This window comes from Eschrichtius robustus, chromosome 21 (assembly GCF_028021215.1).
Source record: "Eschrichtius robustus isolate mEscRob2 chromosome 21, mEscRob2.pri, whole genome shotgun sequence".
NCBI classification, from domain to species: Eukaryota; Metazoa; Chordata; class Mammalia; order Artiodactyla; family Eschrichtiidae; genus Eschrichtius; species Eschrichtius robustus.
In genome coordinates, this window is record NC_090844.1 from 9015521 (window position 1) to 9034549 (window position 19029).

The following is a 19029-nucleotide window of genomic DNA, read 5'->3' on the forward strand; positions in this document are numbered from 1 at the left end:
ATAGTCCAAAGATGACCATTTCTACACATAATCAGTATAAAATATTAATGAAGTGGTTTGCACTTTTTCCCTAGTCTTTAAGACCTGGTGTGTATTTCACAGTTACATCATTTCTCAAGGTGAAATAGCCACATGTTCTCATTAGCTATGTATGCTAGTATCTACTATTTCAGACAGCTCAGACTTAGCAAGCAGAAGAATTTTAGTTTTCTTTTTTTCTTTCCACAACAGTTGTTAATGTATGCAGAGTTCTGGTGCTGTGAGAACATGTCACTTTCACTTATGATGTAGGGTTCAATATACAGTTGTAGTTTTATGATAAGGACTCATAAGAAAAGGGGTCTGAAATATACACATCTATGCCCTTCTCTGATTGGAAGTCTCCCCTTTAACTTCTCGGCAGTTGCTGAAACAGATCTGAGCTGAATAGTATCGGAAAGGAGAAGTCTATTTTTACTATTACTTTTAAGCAGAAGATCACGGTGAGCCTAGCTCTCCAGTAATCCAAAAAGATTTCTCAAAAGGAATCTCATTTCAGATACTCTCTTACTTTGGGAAGAAATGATATTGGGATCTAATGAGTGAAGATTATGGGAAACTTTGAAGGAGAGGCTAATTAGCTAGTGGAGTTGGCAAAGAATTGAAAACAGCTTTGTGCATGTGTGGCTCCAGATGTATAAAAGAATAAAAATAAGAGTGACTCTAGGGCGAAAATAAACTAGATTCAATTCTGGGACCTAGCGGTTCTGACCTCTGTTACTGTAAGTACATTGGATTCCTCTCTCACACTTCTTTTCCATCTGTAAACTACTACATATACTACGGTAAGATGTTCATACAGCAACCTAGCTACAGAGACCACATACCCAATTTCTAAACAGTATTGTCAATAGAAAAGCAAATGTTTTGAAAAGATGATATTCTCAGTGTTAGTATGAGGATTAAGTGAAATGACGTATGCAAAACATCCTGCAAAGTCTTTAACACATAAAGAAGGTGAATAAAGCACAGGTGATAGAGCATGATGTTTATGGGCTGTGCAGTGTTATTTTCTCTCTCAGTTCTCAATTTTCCTACCTGTGTAATAGTACCTAGTTCACAGGTCTGTTGTAAAGATTAAATGAGATAATCCAGATAAAATCCTTAACAGAGAACTCGACACAGTGAAGTTCTATATGTATTAGCTGTTATGATTACTGTTTCTATCTTCTCCCCGCTCCAGTTTTGAAAGCAAATTCAGATTTCAGATTTCAGTGATTGGAGACAAATGGCAAAAAATCTGAAAGTAAATTCATATAGATTATAGGATCTCAGTGCTAGTAGCTCTTAAACAAATGGCTTTTCTGCATTACTGAAATTCTTTGGGAAAACAAACAAACAAACAAAAACTACCAGGCTGATTTAAGAAGAGAAACTGAATGAATAGAGACTCAGACAGAGAGCCAGTTAAGTGCCTACTAAAGGGTGAGTCCCTGTCAGGACAGGTCATTGTGTTTTATGTGTCACTACTTGGACTGCAATAAGGAGACAAAAACCACATATACAGCGTGCGTGTCAATACACATATGCATATAAATAGCATGACAGTATCGAAAATGTAGATTTGGTAATAGTCACATGGAGATTATTTCTAGTTTCCTTTTGCTTAAGGGGCTAATCAATCAACCTGTTTCTTAAGGGATTTAATCCATCAAGTTCAACGTATTTTTAATAAGGAACACATGGAGGAGCGTCTGTTTTCTAATGATAGACATTTCAGCTTGGTCACTCAAATTGTAGATTTTTAAGAAAAAGATGTGATGATAATAAGTTAAACCTGTAGCAATGACCAAATGTCAGACATCACTTACATGCTTTACAAATATTCTTGTGTTTAACTTTCACAATAACCCCGCAAGTTTTGTATTGTCATTGATCCTGTTTTTCAGTCAGAGAGACTCGGGCACAGAGACGTGAGGTGACTTTTCTGAGGTCACACAGTAGTGAATGGGAGAGTTGGAATCTGGACTTGGTGTCTTATGCCATTGGGCCCTGCAATGCCCTGCTCGTTCCCTGTTAATTTATGAGAATAGAAAAAATAGGTTCCTTTAAAGAAGGAACTTACATTTTCATTGGGGAACAAATATTTGAAGTTGGATTAGACAAACAAACATTTTCTTCTTGAGGGATTGGTGCTTGAGCCCTGAGGAATCTGGGAAGGGGCGGAGAGAACACAGCTTGTCTGGGGATGTCCTGCTTCTCGGGGTGAAGCGTGTGCCTTGGTTTTCTCCGGGGGAGATGGAAGTTGGTGGTCTCCAGCATCCTCCCGTTTCTCCACCTGTTCCTTGTGCAATGCAGGAGAAGGTGTCTGGCAGACCTGCAGGCCCTTCAGAGATTATGAGCCTAAAAAGAGAAATATAAGGGCAGTAAGATGCCGGCAGGGAAGAGTGACTGCCAATCTCAGTATTTTCTGCAGAAGCCTGTGGTTCAAAGCAAGCACCAGCTAAAACTGTTTTCTGCGGGCTTGATGGGAGCTACCACCAGCAACAGCCTCAGGGCTTTCAGATGAAAAACTTGATGTATAAGCCCAGCTCAAGAGAGCCTTAAGCCCAAAGAGAGCTGTTTGGCTGTAGGATCTTTCTCGTTTTATTTTAAAGGCTAACATATGACTTGCTGCAGCTGTTTCTTTGTAGAGTAAGTCAATCTTGGAGCAGAGGAGGCAAGCAGGGATCCATTTCCCCAAGTCAGATGGTCTTCCTCCTCTGGGGAAGGCTTCTCTTTGCATGAAGTTGGTCCTCTTTCCTCTTTCTCTGTCGCAACCCTAAATCCTTCCCTACCGCCGATTTGTCCCCCCGGGGGTTCTCATCTGGGGGCAGAAAGGTGAGGCCTGAAGGATGGTGCTGGCATCTGGGCTCCGTGAACCTGCAGGGTGCTGGTTCCAGGCACAGTGGTGTTAGGAGGCCCTTGAGACCAGATATAAGCTCCCTGAGACGTGGTTGGCCAGTAACTCTTCCCTCCTTATTTTCCATTGTTGGCCAACAGAATCTTTTTCAGCCACTATGAATTACTAAAGAAGGAAAGCCAGGAGGAAGTAGAAATAGCGTGGCTAAGCATTTTATTTAGACCAAATCTCTGCGGCAGGTGTTGTGTTATGAACTTGGCATACGCTCGTTTATGTTATCGCGTCCAAAAGTGTTCACGGTTAATATGAATACTGAGAGTTTGCAGGTGAGGGATCTAACTCCCTGAGATGTGAGGGATCCTGTCCAGGGCTGCAGAGACAGTAGGTGGTAAAGGCCGTTCTCACTTTGTGCCTTCTGCTTGGGGTGGTTAAGGAGAGGTGTTTTTGTTTTTTTCCTTTCGTTCTATTGAGAAGCATGATCTGCAAACCATTGAAAAATAACCGTAAGTGCGTTATGATCATTGACTAAAACTGCTTACTCACCAAGACTCTAACCTGGTTTCTCTCTGTCTCAACAAAAGCATTTAAGATACATATTCGCCTACAAGTGTCAGAACGCAGTGTCACTATTACTTGAGAGTTTTAAAGAGTGTAGGCTATGGCAGCTGTTTTGCTTTTTTTTAAAGAGTTGACAGATTTTATGCATTTCAGGACAGTTGTATTTCCTTGGAAGGATGACTGAGAGTCCGCATGCAAAGATGCCACCAAATAAAGTACCAAGAGCAGGCTCAGCAATACCTTTAATAAAACATGCTAAATAATGGATGTCAGTGTTTCATTTGGAACTGCCTAAAGCTGCAAATTTCTTTAATTGATAAGCCCTACATAATGTGACTGGAAATGACAATATGGCACTTGCCAGCGCTTTATGAAACGTCACTCAGGCTGTTTAGTTGCAGACATTCTGCCGCTAGTGATGATGGGGAAGAGAAATACTGGGAGAACATGTAGCTGGAGGGGAGGAGAAGGGAGAGAAGTCATGCTTTTTGTGGGTACCGATCAATTCTGTGGTATTTAAAACACAGCTGGGTTTTTATCGGTTATGTTACAGAGGTGACATTGTAAAATGAATCTCAGATGATCTTTCTTGTCAGGACCAAGCATTGCAAAGTGAGATTGAATGAGGTAGTCTTCATATAAGAAACCCAGATCTAAATAAAGTTTGAATGGATTTAGACAATTTAGTTTTCAACACTTTTCTTGCGTACTGTGTAATAACCAACTCTAAGTCTTACCAGAATTGAAAAAAAAATATCGAAAACATATGTCAGCATTATTATAGTAAATCTGGTCTACATGGTTTTCATTTCACTATGATACAAGGCTCTCTGATAAGCACTTTTTTTTTTAATATACATTATCTCATTAAATACAATCTTGGAACTGGTTTAAAGCACAGTCATAAGTGCCTGTATACAAATCATTTTGTGGATCAATTTACAGTATTTTTCCATGATTTGTTTTTCCATGTAAGTACCATATTAGCTTGCAGGGCTCAAGTTGTCTAGTGCCCAAAAAAACACATGTCCAATTAAATGCCATTCATTGTGACAAGCAGTGAAGGAAGTGTTTAATAGCGAGGACTTGGTCATTCAAGGTCCTGCTTTCTTACTTACTAGCTCAACATCATGGACAAGCTGTCTGCAAAACCTCTGGTTCTGAATCTGTTGAATTGGATTAATGCTACTTTTTTTTTTTTTTTTTATAATTGAAGTACAGTTGATTTACAACGTTGAGTTACTTTCAAGTGCAGAGCAAAGTGATTCAGTTTGGATGATATATATATTATATAGCTGGATTAAAACTACTTTTAATTTCATGGGACTGGTAAAGTTTAAATGAAATGCTTGAAGTACTTAATACCAATAATAGCTATTATTATTGAAATCATTATCATTGAAGAGCTAGAATGGAACAAAAATGGAGACCGAAAGAGGCCAATTCATCCTCTGAAAAGCTCTTAGAGACTAAAGTCATAGAGCATAGCGCATTGTTTTCTCTTTTTAAGATTGGTATTAAGTCATAAACATTTCAATTTTAACTGACAGCATTTTCTTCTCAATATCCTCAATATTATACAAAGTAATAGTTCTCTCTCTCCCCATAATTGAACATAATGAGTGTTTCCAGTGTTTGCTTCTACACATAATGCTATAATTAGTGTCTCTGTACACATAACATTGCTTTTGTTTCTTCTGTTTGATTATTTCCTAAGGATAGAATTCTCAGAGTGTTATTTATGCTTTGCAAATTTGCTGAACAAATTTCCATGCCGCAAGTATTTTCACTACAATTACTCTTGGTTTTGATGTTAGTATTTCCTTTTAATTTGCTGGGAATTTACTAGCATTAAAATGATGCCCCAAAGTTGTTTTTTTTAATTTCCAGTAGAATATATTTGCTGTCTATTTGTGTTTGTTCATTTGTTCTTTCAAGAAACGTTTGTCCAGGAGAGACAAGATGTCAGATACATTTAACAGTCAGGTCACTAGACGTTTTCTGTCAAGGGCCAGATAGCAAATATTTTATGTGTTTCAAGCCATATGGGCTCTGTTTCCACTACTGTAGTCAGTCATTTTAGAGCAAAAGTCTCCATAGACGCTACCTAAACAAATAGGCATGGCTGTTTCCAGTAAAACTATTTACAGTACAGTAGCAGATACTGGGCTGTATGTAGCCCACAGGCTGTAGTTCACTTACATTAGTTCTTCGCTGGGGCTACAAAGTGAACAAAACAAGAAAAATGCCAACCGCCATGAGAATATCTTAATGGGTAGAGGTAGACCATATAAATCGAAAAAACAAATGAGTAAAAACAAATATGTCACATATCCAATCGTAGTACGTGTTCACAGACTCTCTCACTAAGACAGTGACATTTGATTGAGCTGTGGTGACCAGTTGCTTGGTTTGCCCTGGACTGTCCTGGTTTTAGCACCGGAAGCCCCATGTCCTGGGAAACCACTACCTTTGGCCAAACCAGCATTATTTGGAGCCCTCGGAGAGGTGAGAGATTAAACTGTATGAGAATGTCAAGAGCATGGTCCAGATCAAGGAAACAGCCAGGGTTTTGGTCCTGAGTGACCCCAGGGTGAGTGGAGGATCATGCAGCAGCCAGTATGGTGGAGCAGACTGGACAGTGTGTGAATCTGGGAGAAAAGGTCAGAGAAGATGGACGTTGAAAGATCCTGGGAGCCCCGTGGACCATCATACAGACTTTAGCTTCTATTCTGAGCAACGTGGGAAGACACTGGAGGGTTTTGACAAGAGAAGTGGCATCATCTCATTTTGAACGTAAGAGCCTTACGCTGGCTGCTCTGTTGAGCAAAGAGTATATGGTGGGAAGGGCAAAGTGGGAAAACCTGTTAGGAAGCCCCTGCAATCTTCAAGGTGAGGGATGATGTCATGTTGAGAGACAGTAGGAGCAGGGAAGGCTGCAAAATGCATTTGGGTTAAGAATACAGCTTAGAAGGGTCAACTTTTCAGAGAGACTTCTCTGAAGACCTACTGGATAGTAGGTTCCCTCCCGCCTCTGACCCAGGGCATTCCTTATCCTATCATTCTTATTCTTTATCATTGCATTAAAAAAAAACAACAACAAACCTTACAGACTTCATTTTTTCGAGCAGTTTTAAGATTACAGGAAACTTGAGCAGGAACTAGAGAGCGTTCCTATATACTAATTCCTCTGCCCCCTGCACAGTCTCTCCTATTCTTAATATCTTACATTTGTGTGGTACCTTTGTTACAACTGATGAAATGATATTGATACACTTTGACAAATGCATGATGCCATATATCCGCCATTACAGTATCATGTAGAATGGCTTCACTGCCCTTAAAATCCTCTGTGTCCCACCTGTTGATCTCTCCCTCCACCAGAAACCCTGGTAACCCCTGATCTTTTTACTGTCTCTATAGTTTTACCTTTTCAGAATGTCATATAGTTGAAGCCATACAGTATGCAGCCTTTTCAGATTGGCTTCTTTCTCTTCGCAATATGCATTTAAGGTTATTCCGTGTCTTTCTGTAGTTTGGTAGTTCAGTTCCTTAGTTTTCTGAATATCCCATTATATAAATGCAACAGAGTTTGTTTATCCGTTAATCTATTGAAGGACATCTTGGTTGCTTCCAAGTTTTAGCAATTATGAATAAAGCTGCTATAAAAACAAAACAAACAAACAAACAAAAAAGAATACAGTTTAAAGAAAAAGCCAGTAGAATTTTATGACGCAGTGGTTACAGGATATGAGAGAAATAGGAGAGTCATAGATGACACCATTTTTATCTAAGCCACTGGAAGAATGGGGTTCCTATTTACTGAAACTGAGAAAGCTAGGGAGTTTCAGATTTGGAAAAGGAAAGGTCAAGAATATGACTTGGGGGTTAGTAAGTCTGGAATGCTATTTAGACATCCATATGGATATGCCAAGTTGGCAGGTGGATACAAAAAACTGAAATTCAAGAGAGATCTGAAATTGAACTACAAACTTGAGAACTGTCAACATATTTACCATATTTACATCCACATAACTGAAACTAGATGAGATCACCCAGGTAGTAAATGCAGTTAGGAAGAAAAGAGGTCCAAATACTGAATCCTGGGCACTACACCAAGGATTGGGAGATGGAATCAAAATAATGAGGAGATTGAGAAGAAATGGTCAGTAAGATTAGAGGCAACCATGTGTGTAGTATATAAAGTAGTAGTGAATAAAAGCATATGTACACATTGTACTAGTGTCATTTTTTTTTTTTTTATTTTGTTGCTATACTATACCTTTGTATGATGTAATCATTGGTGGAAAATGGAAGACGGGTACACAGAATCACCCTGGACGATTTTTGCAACTTCTTATGAATTTGCAATTATTTCAAGATAAAAGAAAGTTTTAAAAGTATATTGAGAAAAAGAAAAAAGTATATTGAGAAAAGTCCTTCAAGGAGGAGGAGATGGATACCTGTGGGATGTTGTTGAGTGCTTGTATAAGATAAGAACTGAGAACTGACCATTGGATTTGTTGGTGTGGCTGACGTGAGAAGAGCAGTTCTTGTGGACCAGTGAGGACAAAATCCTGACTCAAGTGGGTGCAGTAGAGGATGGGAAGAAATTAAAGATTGCAACTATGTACATTTCTTGAGATGTGTTTCTGGGAAAGGGATTTTTATAAATAAAATTAAAGGTCGATATGGAGTCTGGAAAATAGACGTGGAATCAAAAGATAGTTGCTTTTTAAAAAAGTTTTTGAATGGGGAAAATTATAACATGTTTTGTATGCTGAGAGCAGTTCTCCAGTAAAAAGGGTAAATGATCATTTGTTGGGAGGTTTGGCTTAGAAACTTGTTCAGGGGTGAAAGCAAGAGCACAAACGGAATTAACCCTAGGTTAAGAACGTTTACCATTCATATAGGAAGGAAATTTTATGAGCAGGAAAGCAGATAGGTGATCAAATATGGTGTCAATAGATTGTAAAATTTCTCTTTTGATTGCTTCTATTTTCTTAGGGAAATAGGAAACAAAATCACCATGTAGTATTAAGGATGTGGTAGGATATGCTGGCAGGTGGATGAGGAAGAGGGTACAAAATGGTCATTCCCCCCGAAAGAGGACTGAGTGGATGAAGGGAACAGAGTAGGAATGTCATCATTGAAAGCCAACTTGGATGTGGTCCTTAATTTAAAGTTAGACCCATCAGTGTATTTTTGTTTTGGGTTTTTCTCCAGCCATGTTTACCATGGGAGAAAATGTGGATTTGCCCTGATTTGAGTCTAAGGTGTTGACGGCGGAGTTATGGCAGACACAAGGGAGTGACTGAAATGATGGCCATGAAATCTGAGGATGGCAAGGGGAGGAATGGGGACATGAGGGGCCTGAGGGGAAGGAAGTGAAAAAATGTCAAGATCAGGGAACTGTAGGTCTATCGGTGTCAAAGAATTATTGAAGTTAAGGTATTTGAGGCAGTGACCTGGAAATATAGAAAGTGGAGGTCTGAGAATGGGACACCCCACATTGCAGCTCTGGAAAGTGATCGTTTATTGGTATTGAGAAGATGAAGGGTGATGGTGGGAATGAATGACTGTGTGGGGTTAGGTTTTTTTGGTTTTGTTTTGTTTTTTGGGGGGGGGGGGTTAGGCTTTTGGAAGAGGGGCCGAATGAACTGAGAGGCCAATATTCAGAAGATGATCTAAGTCGATATCGAAATCAGCAAGAATCAAGACAAATGTAGAGCTGGAGAAACTGATAGTGAGCCAGAAGTAAAAATCTGCAAGGACTAATGGGGCTGCCCAAGGGATGTTGTAGATGACTCCAGGGAAGAAGGTATTGGATTCTGAGGACGAGAGACTCCACGCTGGGGAAGGAACAAAAGTAGTCCAGAAGTGGTAATGAGATGCGTGTTGGTGGGCATGTAGTCCAGCTCTAGAGACAGTGGCACTTGGGCTATGGATGCTGAACATTGACCTTGGGGAGGATTTCATGATACAGCATTCTCAGAAGACAGCCAGCTTCCATGAGAAAGAAGTGAGGGGATACTTCAGAAGTGGCTGAGACGCAGGAAGTTTTGCTGATAGTTGACCTTGAGTTTCAGAGGACCTAGCAGAAGGGTTTTTAAGAGTTTGGGAGAGGTAGCGGTCAGACACGTGAGCTTTGTACATCTTTGAGCGAATGAGGGTCTGAGGGGATGAGGGGTGACCTAGGAGACCAGCGTTTCTTCCAGTGTCTTCAGTACCTAAGGATGAAGGATGTAAGAGGTTAATCTCCTGATGGTCTCAGGTGTAACATAGGTGGTGGTGAGGCTACAAGAACAGTAGCAAAAGATCTGGGCCCCCTTTCATTCCAGCCCCTGGAAGAGTGGAAACCTGGGGAAGGAGGCTGCCTCCTGATTACTGGGCTCTGTGTGACTCTCTCCTCCTTCTGAAGCAGCTGCTAAACTCCTGGTGAAAACAGTGTGTAGACTTGGAAGGGCAGTTTTACTCAAAGCGGTGATAAAATGGTCAAAATAATTAAACTATCATTGAGTGATCACTGCATGCCAAATTGGAGAAAAGAATAATAGCTATTTTTACTGAGTCGTTAGTATTTGCCTGCATATTGTTCTGAGCACCTTACAGCTATTGATCTATTTAACCTTCACAACCATGCTGTGAATAGATGCCATTATTATCTTCATTTATAAATAACCAAACTGAGGCCCAGAGAAGAGAACTTGTGACACAAAAGTGGGAAAACCTGGATTCAAACCCAGACAGTCTGACTTGTAGGTACCAATATTCTACACAGCCCTAGGGAAGGTATATTGGAAAATATTGCCTAGTATTAGACATTGAACATTATAAATGTGTGTGCATTTCTTTTTTCTTCCTGGATGTTTTTCATATAATTTTTAAAATTGAGAAGAAACTATACAACCCATTGTATACCCTGCATTTTATAAATTCAATATTCTAGGTCAGGAATTTGTTGAAGCAATGTTACAAATGCTCGGTAAACACTGCATGGTTTGGTTTGGGTGCAACATACTTTATTTAATGGTTTATCTGTTGTTAAACATTTAGTTGGTTTCAATTTTTCTTTATGATAAATATGGCAAAGTATGTCTCTCAATAATGTTTTATTCTGTATTTTGAATCATGCCCTTAAGATACATTCCTAGCAGCATTTATACCCAGGCAACGCTTATAATAATTTTACAGTTTAGGATGAAAATTTTTAAAAGTTTTGAAATTCCTTAGGGGAAATAGTGCACTCTGATTTCTGCTTACAGTTAGAATTATTTTGCCCACTTACAGAAATCAGTAGGTTCAAACACATCTTTTATTAAAAACCTTATCTGCTTCTTGGATTAACTTGATGGCATTCAAACTTCTTTAAGCTATAGAATGTTTTTTTTTTTTCCAAATGCAAGATTTTGTGAAAATTCAATATAGGACACGGATTTAAAGAAATAATTGCTCTGATAGACATTTGGTGTGGGAACAAAGCCCAACCACTTGACTTTATTTGCTACTTGTAACCTGTGAGTCCTACATGTGGATGTCCTAGGAGCACGATTTTTAAAATACAGAGTGAAGTGACTCAATATATTTGCATTATTTTATTAAGAAGTATTTTGTGTGCTAATTTTTGCAGTCAAGTCCTTACCTGGCAGTTTCGAACCTATCTTCATTTTCTTTCTGCATAATGTGTAAAAAAAAGGTGTGTGGGGGGGAGATGATGGAATTCTAAGTAGCATTTACTTAATTAGATCCCCCCAATTTTTCAGCTTCCAGACAAAAAATTCCTCTGGATATAGCAAAATTAATGTTAAAGTAAAATTTTTGATAGATTTGTACTGCTGTGAACATCCAGGGATAAAAGAAGCTTACATTATGTTAATATAACTATATTATTTAAATATTGGCCAGAATTATTTAGTTTATTTTAATGGTTACTTATTTTTTTTTTAATACATTTTACTTTTTATATGTGGTTTTTAAGTTTACATCAGATGTTTACGGAGCTTGAGATAATTCTTCAGTTTCCAGGAAGATTGTTCATAATCTCCCTTTCTTAATGTTTTGCTTTGATTATTTTGCTTTCTCTGCCTGCCTTGGCTTTATTTCTTCTTGAAATTTCCCCACTGCTCTGCTGAGAGTAAAAATATATTTCTGGACTTGTGGCTTAGGTACTTGATGAAAACAAACAAAGCAAAACAAGCAGTCAACTAAACCCCTCCTGGTCTGCTACCATGATGAAACTTTCTTCTTGGCAATTAATTTTTGTCTGAAATACCTCTCCACTTAGAGGCTCGCTGTTGTTTTTAGTAGAGTATTATTTTTTTAAACTTCATGCTTGAAAATGCCTCCTATTTCTGTAAATAAATTAACTTTTCTATTTCTACGCTTAGAAATGATATAGTTTGATGCCATGCTTAGGCCCAGAAATATATATTACTGTAGTCCCATTTTTCCTACTGAGGGTGACTGAATATAGGCTCCAGGTAACTGGTATATGTACAGGAAATGCTGAGTCATTCACACAATGAGGGGGGAGAAAAGAAAAAAAAGAAAGAAACTTTACTGAGTTCCAGGCTGCCTACTAGGAATAGCAGACCTGTGCAAAGGCAAGCTCATAAAGCTTATGGTTCAGGTGCTTTGCCCTTAGCAAAGTGCTAAGAAGTTACAGAGCAGGATGAGGAGACAGGGCGTGGTCCAATGTAGATGCCAGTTCATACACAGAGGTCAGAGAAGGTGGACCCAGGAAGGGGACTAATGAACAGACTGGAAGGCAGGACAGTGAGTGCAGAGGCCCTGGGGCAGGGGACACACTTGGCTGTGGTCCCAGCAGGCTATGGTTAGAGGGGGATGAGGAGAGGTGGGGTGGACAGAGGCCAGGCAAAGTGGGCGTGAGACGGGGGCATTGGGTCAGATCACCTAGGGCTTCTCAGGTCCTGGTCGGGTTTGATTTTATTCCTAGTGGGGATACGGAAAGTTTACCAGTTTTGAGTGGAAATTTTTAAGATTCAGGTTAAATTTTAAAAGGATCAGTCTGGTTAATTTGAGTGAAACAAATTCCAGAGAAAAGATGAAAGTAAGTTTTTAGTTTTCAGTACCATTCAGTACTATTTCAGTACTATTGTGTGTGTGCTTATAAGTGTATGTGTGTGTGTGTAAACAGCATTAAGAGATGATTCCAAAGGTCTGTGGCCATTATGTATAATATGTATGTTATATATATATATATATATATATATATATATATATAAATCTAGCTAACGATCTCTAGTTTTGAGACCTCTATATCTAATTTTCAAGTAAAGCATTTGTTTTTAGTATTTTATTTATGAATAATTAGAGAAAAAGTGTTCAATTGTTTAGTTACTATGTTTTTGCAATGTTATTGATTTATAACCAGTGAGGCCTGCCTTGTGAAAGCATATCTCAGAAATTATAAACTTATGTATTTAAAAAGATAATTTGTCATATAAAATAATTTAAATTACATTTGTCACACACATATTTTCCATCAAAATACTGATCCTAGTGTTAGAGATACATTAAATAAAAACAGCAATAAATTTATTATATCTATACTGATTTTTCGGATATTCTAAAGAGATAACATATTTTAGTTTGGAACATTTAATAGCTATTTCCTAATTAATTTCTTTATCAAAAAACTGTGTAAAGCGTACCAAAATGAGAGTATTTTCAAATACTATTGCAGCAACTTGAATTCTTTTAAATTACTTTAAATAAACATATTATCTAAGGAGAAATATTTATAGTCTTCCTATGTTTTAGTAAGTTTAAATAGGTCAAATATCTAATCAATGGTTTATCTCGACTCAAAGAAAGAATACTACACAGCATTTTAATATGGTTTTAATTCCTCTTGTTTAGAAGGATCTATATAATACCAGTGAAAAGAACTGGGAAAAGCACTAATTAAATTCATCTAAATAATTGGTTCTTAATGAGGGGCAGTTCTGTCCCCACAGAACAGTTGGCAATGGCTGGAGACATTTTTGGCTGTCACGATGGGGGCGATAATCTTGGCAATTAGTGGGTACAGGGTAGGATTCTGCTAAACCTTCTACAATGCAAAGGACAGCCTCTCAGAACAAAAAATTATTTGGCCCCAAATGTCAGTGGTGGGGAAGTTGAGAAGCACGATCTCAGTGTTATCTCTTTATAATACCTTTAAAAAGGAATTTGCTTTCTCCTTGCTGCTCTTTATTATAGGAGACACCTGTAATAATGAGGTGTAGGTACCTCCTAGAAAATGCAGGGCCTTCCCTCGTGTACATTTCCCGAGTAGATAACTGAAAAAGAGATATGAGTGAATATTTCATGATTGTGGATATCTCAGATTTTCCTAATTTTGCCTTGGAAATTGGTGATGTCGTTGAAAATTAGGACAGGGATATATGATACTGTGTCTCTACGTTCCTTGGGGCCTTTAGATTGAGAGATTTTTATCTCTGAACTCCGAACTGTCACTGCTACTATTGCTGCTATACTAGTCTTACGATTACAAATGACAACAAAAGCAAAATCAATAAACACTTATTGAACCACAGTAGAGTCTACTGCATAATGCTGTAAAGACCAGCTGACGTAACCCATGGCCTTAGCCCAAGGCTAAGGTCGTAGAAGTGTCAGCTTCATCCTCGGGTCCATCGAGATACCAGCAGTTGCTCTAGTAAAGTTCAGTTATCGTCAGTATTTTTGATTGGGCACTTTAAAAATAATATATGGTGAGATACAAAAGTAAGTAAAATATACATGATTTTGAGGGGGTTTTTTTTTGGAGATTTTGAGAAATAAAAAGAGATTTTATTAAAGGGCTGGACTCATTGGTTTTGGAGGCTGAGTCTTAACACTTGCAGTCAGCAAGCTGCTTCCCGGGGAGACAGGGCTGTAAGTTCCAGTCCGAGCCCATGTATGAAGGCAGTCAATCCAAGAGGGTGAATTCTCTCTTAATCCACCTTTCTGTTCTATTCAGGTCTTCACCCTCACAGACACACTCGAATAATGTTTAACCAAATATCTGGGCTCCCTGTGGTCCTATCAAGTACCCATGACACCTCTATTATCCTAGCCTCAGTCCCACGAGAGTAGACTCTGAGATCCAGACTTAGTGCAGCTAATGTATTTGGGAGGTGATTCAGGAAGCAAAGTGAACTAGTGAGGAAGTAAGGCAGGAGAGTGAAGAATGCCATTGAAGTGTGTTTTAATAGGGTTAGTCTTGTGGGAATTGGTACTAAATCTCTCTGGGGCTTATCTGATACTCCATGTAAGTTACAGTTTAAAATTTCCCCACCAAGGGGAGAGAAGGCGGAGAATTTATTCACCACATTCCATCCCCCACTGTTTCTGGGTTATTCCTGAGTGTATTTCCCAGTCTCAAACGGGGCTTATATTACCCTTCCTCACATGCTATTACATTTTTAGATGTGTAAAATGTTATAGTTTAGAAAACAAATTATCTTACAAAACTGGGAAGAAGCTAAAACTGTTAAAATGTTTTGTTGGAAAAACACGAGAAGCACCATTTCAGTTGCTTTCAAACACACACAGACATATTCAAACACACATACACATGTTACCTCACTCTGTACAGTTTTGTATTAAGTTTATTATCCAATGAGTGGTATGAATTAGTTTTGTTTTGTTTTATGTGCTTAATTATCAAAGAAGATATCATCAATCAGACCACCTGATAGTGTTCTGTAATATTTTATTTGAAATGCTGCATTAAGAATTATAATACATCCTGCATCTGTTTAGCCTGACACAATTCTAACCGTAACTCATTTAAAAATGTTCTGTGGTCATTAAAATATCTACCAGAGAAAACACAATGGTGATGGCAGCCTTGGAAGAATTATAGTTTTTGTTCTCTGCCAACTTTTTAATTTTCTTTCTCTTTAGTTTCATTTTCTATTCTTTTTGTCTTCCTCATACAATCTACTCCTAGTCCCAACAGAGCAGCCATAAAATCGCACCACTTGGCTGCGCCTGTGATGGGCACCCCAGGCTCCTCTGGAGTTAGTGAGTACAGAGCTCACTCGCTAGGCCATTCAAGCGTGGTCCTCCATGACCTGCTCAAGCCCTCACCTGAAGTCCTAGGAAAATCTGGATACTTAGTGTCTAAACTCTTAGAGTCATTGGATCAAAGGAAGTGACACTGGAGGTTATCCAGTTCAACCACCCTTTTAAACAGAAGGTAGATGTGTTGCTGAGAGATCAGGGCTGATAGCAGCTTGCAGATACCAGCACAGCTCTGTCAGCTGATAAAATATTCCTATACCAGGTAATATATAGCCACTTCCTGGAGCCCCTGGAAACACGATGTCACCCCAGCTCAGTAGACACCTCCTACAGGTCCTCAGATCTTCCGACAGTTTGAGCGACCAGAGGGAGAAAGGCTGCAGGGGAGGAACTCCAGGGCCCTGCCCTAGAGCTACAGCCGAGGTCCGTGGTTGACGTCTGGTACCGGTGCATACACACTCTTGTCAGATAGGTTTAGCGTCACCTCTGTTCGGTCAAGGTCACCAAGATACTTTCCCCAAGAACCCAGTATGCTTCTTATCCTCTTCACTCTTATTTTATGGTTAGAGTGTATTATGCACACAAATATACCTGTTTCAAGGTCTTTTAAATCATAAATAATGCTTCAGTGCGTAGGTTACAGTTTCAGAAATCCAGAATAATTTGATATGAGTGGTTCTCCTCTAACACTTGGGAAGGAGAGCTGTTTGCTCGCCAGCTGAATTACAAACCACTTATGCAGTCTTCGCTGTCAGATTTAATATATTTCATTTTAATCACCCAACCACAGCATGGGATTTGAAAACTTTTAAGTTTATATATGTGTGTGTGTGTGTGTGTGTGTGTGTGTGTGTGTGTGTATAAACTTTTGATAGATAAGTGTGATATGCTTATATACACAGTTTTTTATTCAGTAGCCAATGTAAATATCTGTTCCAAGTGATCTCGTCTGTCTAGTCCCACAAGCTGCCAAAGGCAAATTTCCCATCTTGGTAACAGGCTGACTTTGTCTATCACTCTAATTGTAGCACTGATGTCCCTAATTGTTAAATACAATTGTCCCTTGGTATCCACAGGAGATTGCTTCCAGGTTCCCCTGCAGATAACAAAATCTTTGGATGCTCAAGTCCCTTACGTAAAATGGCATCGTATTTGCGTATAACCTGCACACATCCTCCTGTATACTTTAAATGATTTCTAGAATACTTATAATACCTAATACAATGAAAATACTATGTAAATAGTTGTGGGCATGCAGCAAACTTAAGTTTTGCTGTTTGGAACTTTCTAGGAATTTTTTTGTATGTTCTTCATCTGTTGGTAGAATCTATGGATGCTGAATCTGCAGATACAGAGGGCCAAGTGTATACTGTTTGCCAGGATTATCTGATAGGAAAGAAGGAAGGGAGGGACGGTATTTACAGACTTGTCTTAAATCATGTTATTTCACAAATATTTATCTACCCTATACATACAGTTTACTACGTACATAACACTTTGTAATAGATGATTATATAAATTGAGTACCATCTATTTTTTACTCTGTGGAAAAAGCTACAGGATCCATTTCTCTTCAAAACAATATTTATTCCAATGCTAATTTGTATCCTAAATGTATTTTATCTAACTGACCTTTTCCTTGTCGCTTTTCCAAGATAATCCATTTTAAGTTTTCACGCAACTATTTCCTACTCAGAACTTTTTCATGAGTTGATGTGTCTCTGTTATCATATTATTCAAGAACTTATCTGAAATTCAAAACCAAGTGCACATTCCAAACTCTACAGGACGTAAAGATTAGGGCAACTGCTTCTTTTAAGATCACTGTATTTTCAAGCCAGCTCTCAAAAAAAATGAAGAAATGATGGCCACATACTGTTAAGACTCACAACGTTGCCAACTTATTTCCGTCTTCCAAGATGCAGAGAAAACCTTTGAAAATACGGTTAAGCTGTCTGTGAACGTCAGGTGTATAGTAACTGCACGTTCCAGATTTTAGAAAAGACACAATTTCACGTCTTTCTATAGTGGCAGTTCAGTTAACAATGCGATGTAATGGGTAGACTTTTTAAGTCTTTCTGTAGAACTAAACCCAACCAGGAGAAACCCTTTGTCAGACTGCGTGTCGCTATTCGGGGTTCAGAAAATATGTGTCACTGCTGGAGAGTGACACTCTGTGGAGGTGCTTGTGTATGAGGCCATTTTCAGCACGCTTCCCTTGCTTCTGTCCTTTGCAGCTGAGGGGGCCTGTGGCGGGACCCTACGGGGCACAAACAGCAGCATCTCCAGCCCCTACTTCCCTTCAGAGTACGAGAACAACGCCGACTGCACGTGGACCATCCTCGCAGAACCCGGGGACACCATTGCTTTAGTCTTCACTGACTTTCAGCTCGAAGAAGGATATGACTTCTTAGAGATCAGCGGGACAGAAGCACCATCCATATGGTGAGTACTGGACAGGAAATGTCCTTACCGCTTCCCACAGTTGACTTCAGAAAGTTGTGTTCTTTCCTTGCCTTGCTCTTTCGGCTGCTAAAACGTCATCTACGTTGTGACGGATTTCAAAGTTTCTAAGATGTCTTTGTGCTGGTATTTGGAGCTGGAGATGTTATCTGGCCTTGGCCACTGGAACGTATCATGCCCTCATTTTGGATTCTTATAAAGCAACACGGAAGATGGCAGCTAAGTGAGCTAAGCTAGTTTTGGATTTGGTCTGGAGCTGATTCAGTGTCAACAGATATTTTTAGACAGTGGAGATTTAAAAATGTCGTGTCGCCAGCCATTTGTCGCCTCTGCTGCAGATGTGTGATTGTGTATGTCTTTTCCTCCCTGGAGATGCTCCACCAAATCATACAACCACCTATGAGGGTCACAGGCAAACCATAAATACTAACCTGATATACAGATAATGCCAGTCATCTGATGATCGGTTCTCTGGTGTGTGTGCTAGTGGTTAACAGAAGAAAACCTGATCAAATCCATTACAGTCTCTGGTGTATGGTGTTTCTCGTGTGAGAGCAGCTCTAGCTGTGTCTATAAGTACAACTGAAAGGGGAGAATTCGAAGAATAAATGTTTAAAGACTTAGGGTATACTTTAAATTATGTCGTTTGTTACGGGTTGAACTGGTTTTTTTGTTTTAATTTTTCAATTTCTTAGCATTTTAAAAACTGCAGCTGTTATCTATTTCAGGTCTTGAACAATAATGAAACTTGACAATATGTATGTTCAAATTAAGTTGGGATAGAGGAAATGTTGGCTGTTTATGCGTTGGTGGAGGAGATGAAATGAATGATTTTGAATATCTCTATAGGTTTAAGTCTGTATTTCAGTACAGAGACTGAAGGATAAAACTATCAAACCTGACAAACGTCATAAACTGTTTTACGTTTTAAAACAATTAGCAACATTGAACTTTATTTTCCAAGGCTCAAAACTCAAAGCAGAGGATTCATATTTATAGTTTAAGTCATTTCCTTTCATTAGTGTTACTGTTCTTATGTTAAATGCTACTTCAGTTAAGAGAAAAATAGCCACTGCCTCTGTGATCTTTGT

General features: G+C 38.8%; 1 protein-coding gene across 1 annotated transcript in view; it reads left to right on the forward strand.

Moving 5' to 3' along the window:
* CSMD1 (CUB and Sushi multiple domains 1) overlaps nucleotides 1-19029 on the forward strand; it is a 1889718-nt gene that overhangs the window by 963591 nt on the left and 907098 nt on the right. Inside the window, exon 6 of the mRNA XM_068531988.1 lies at nucleotides 17713-17920. Within this exon, the coding sequence (XP_068388089.1) occupies nucleotides 17713-17920 (208 nt within the window). The remainder of the gene's footprint in view (nucleotides 1-17712; nucleotides 17921-19029) is intronic.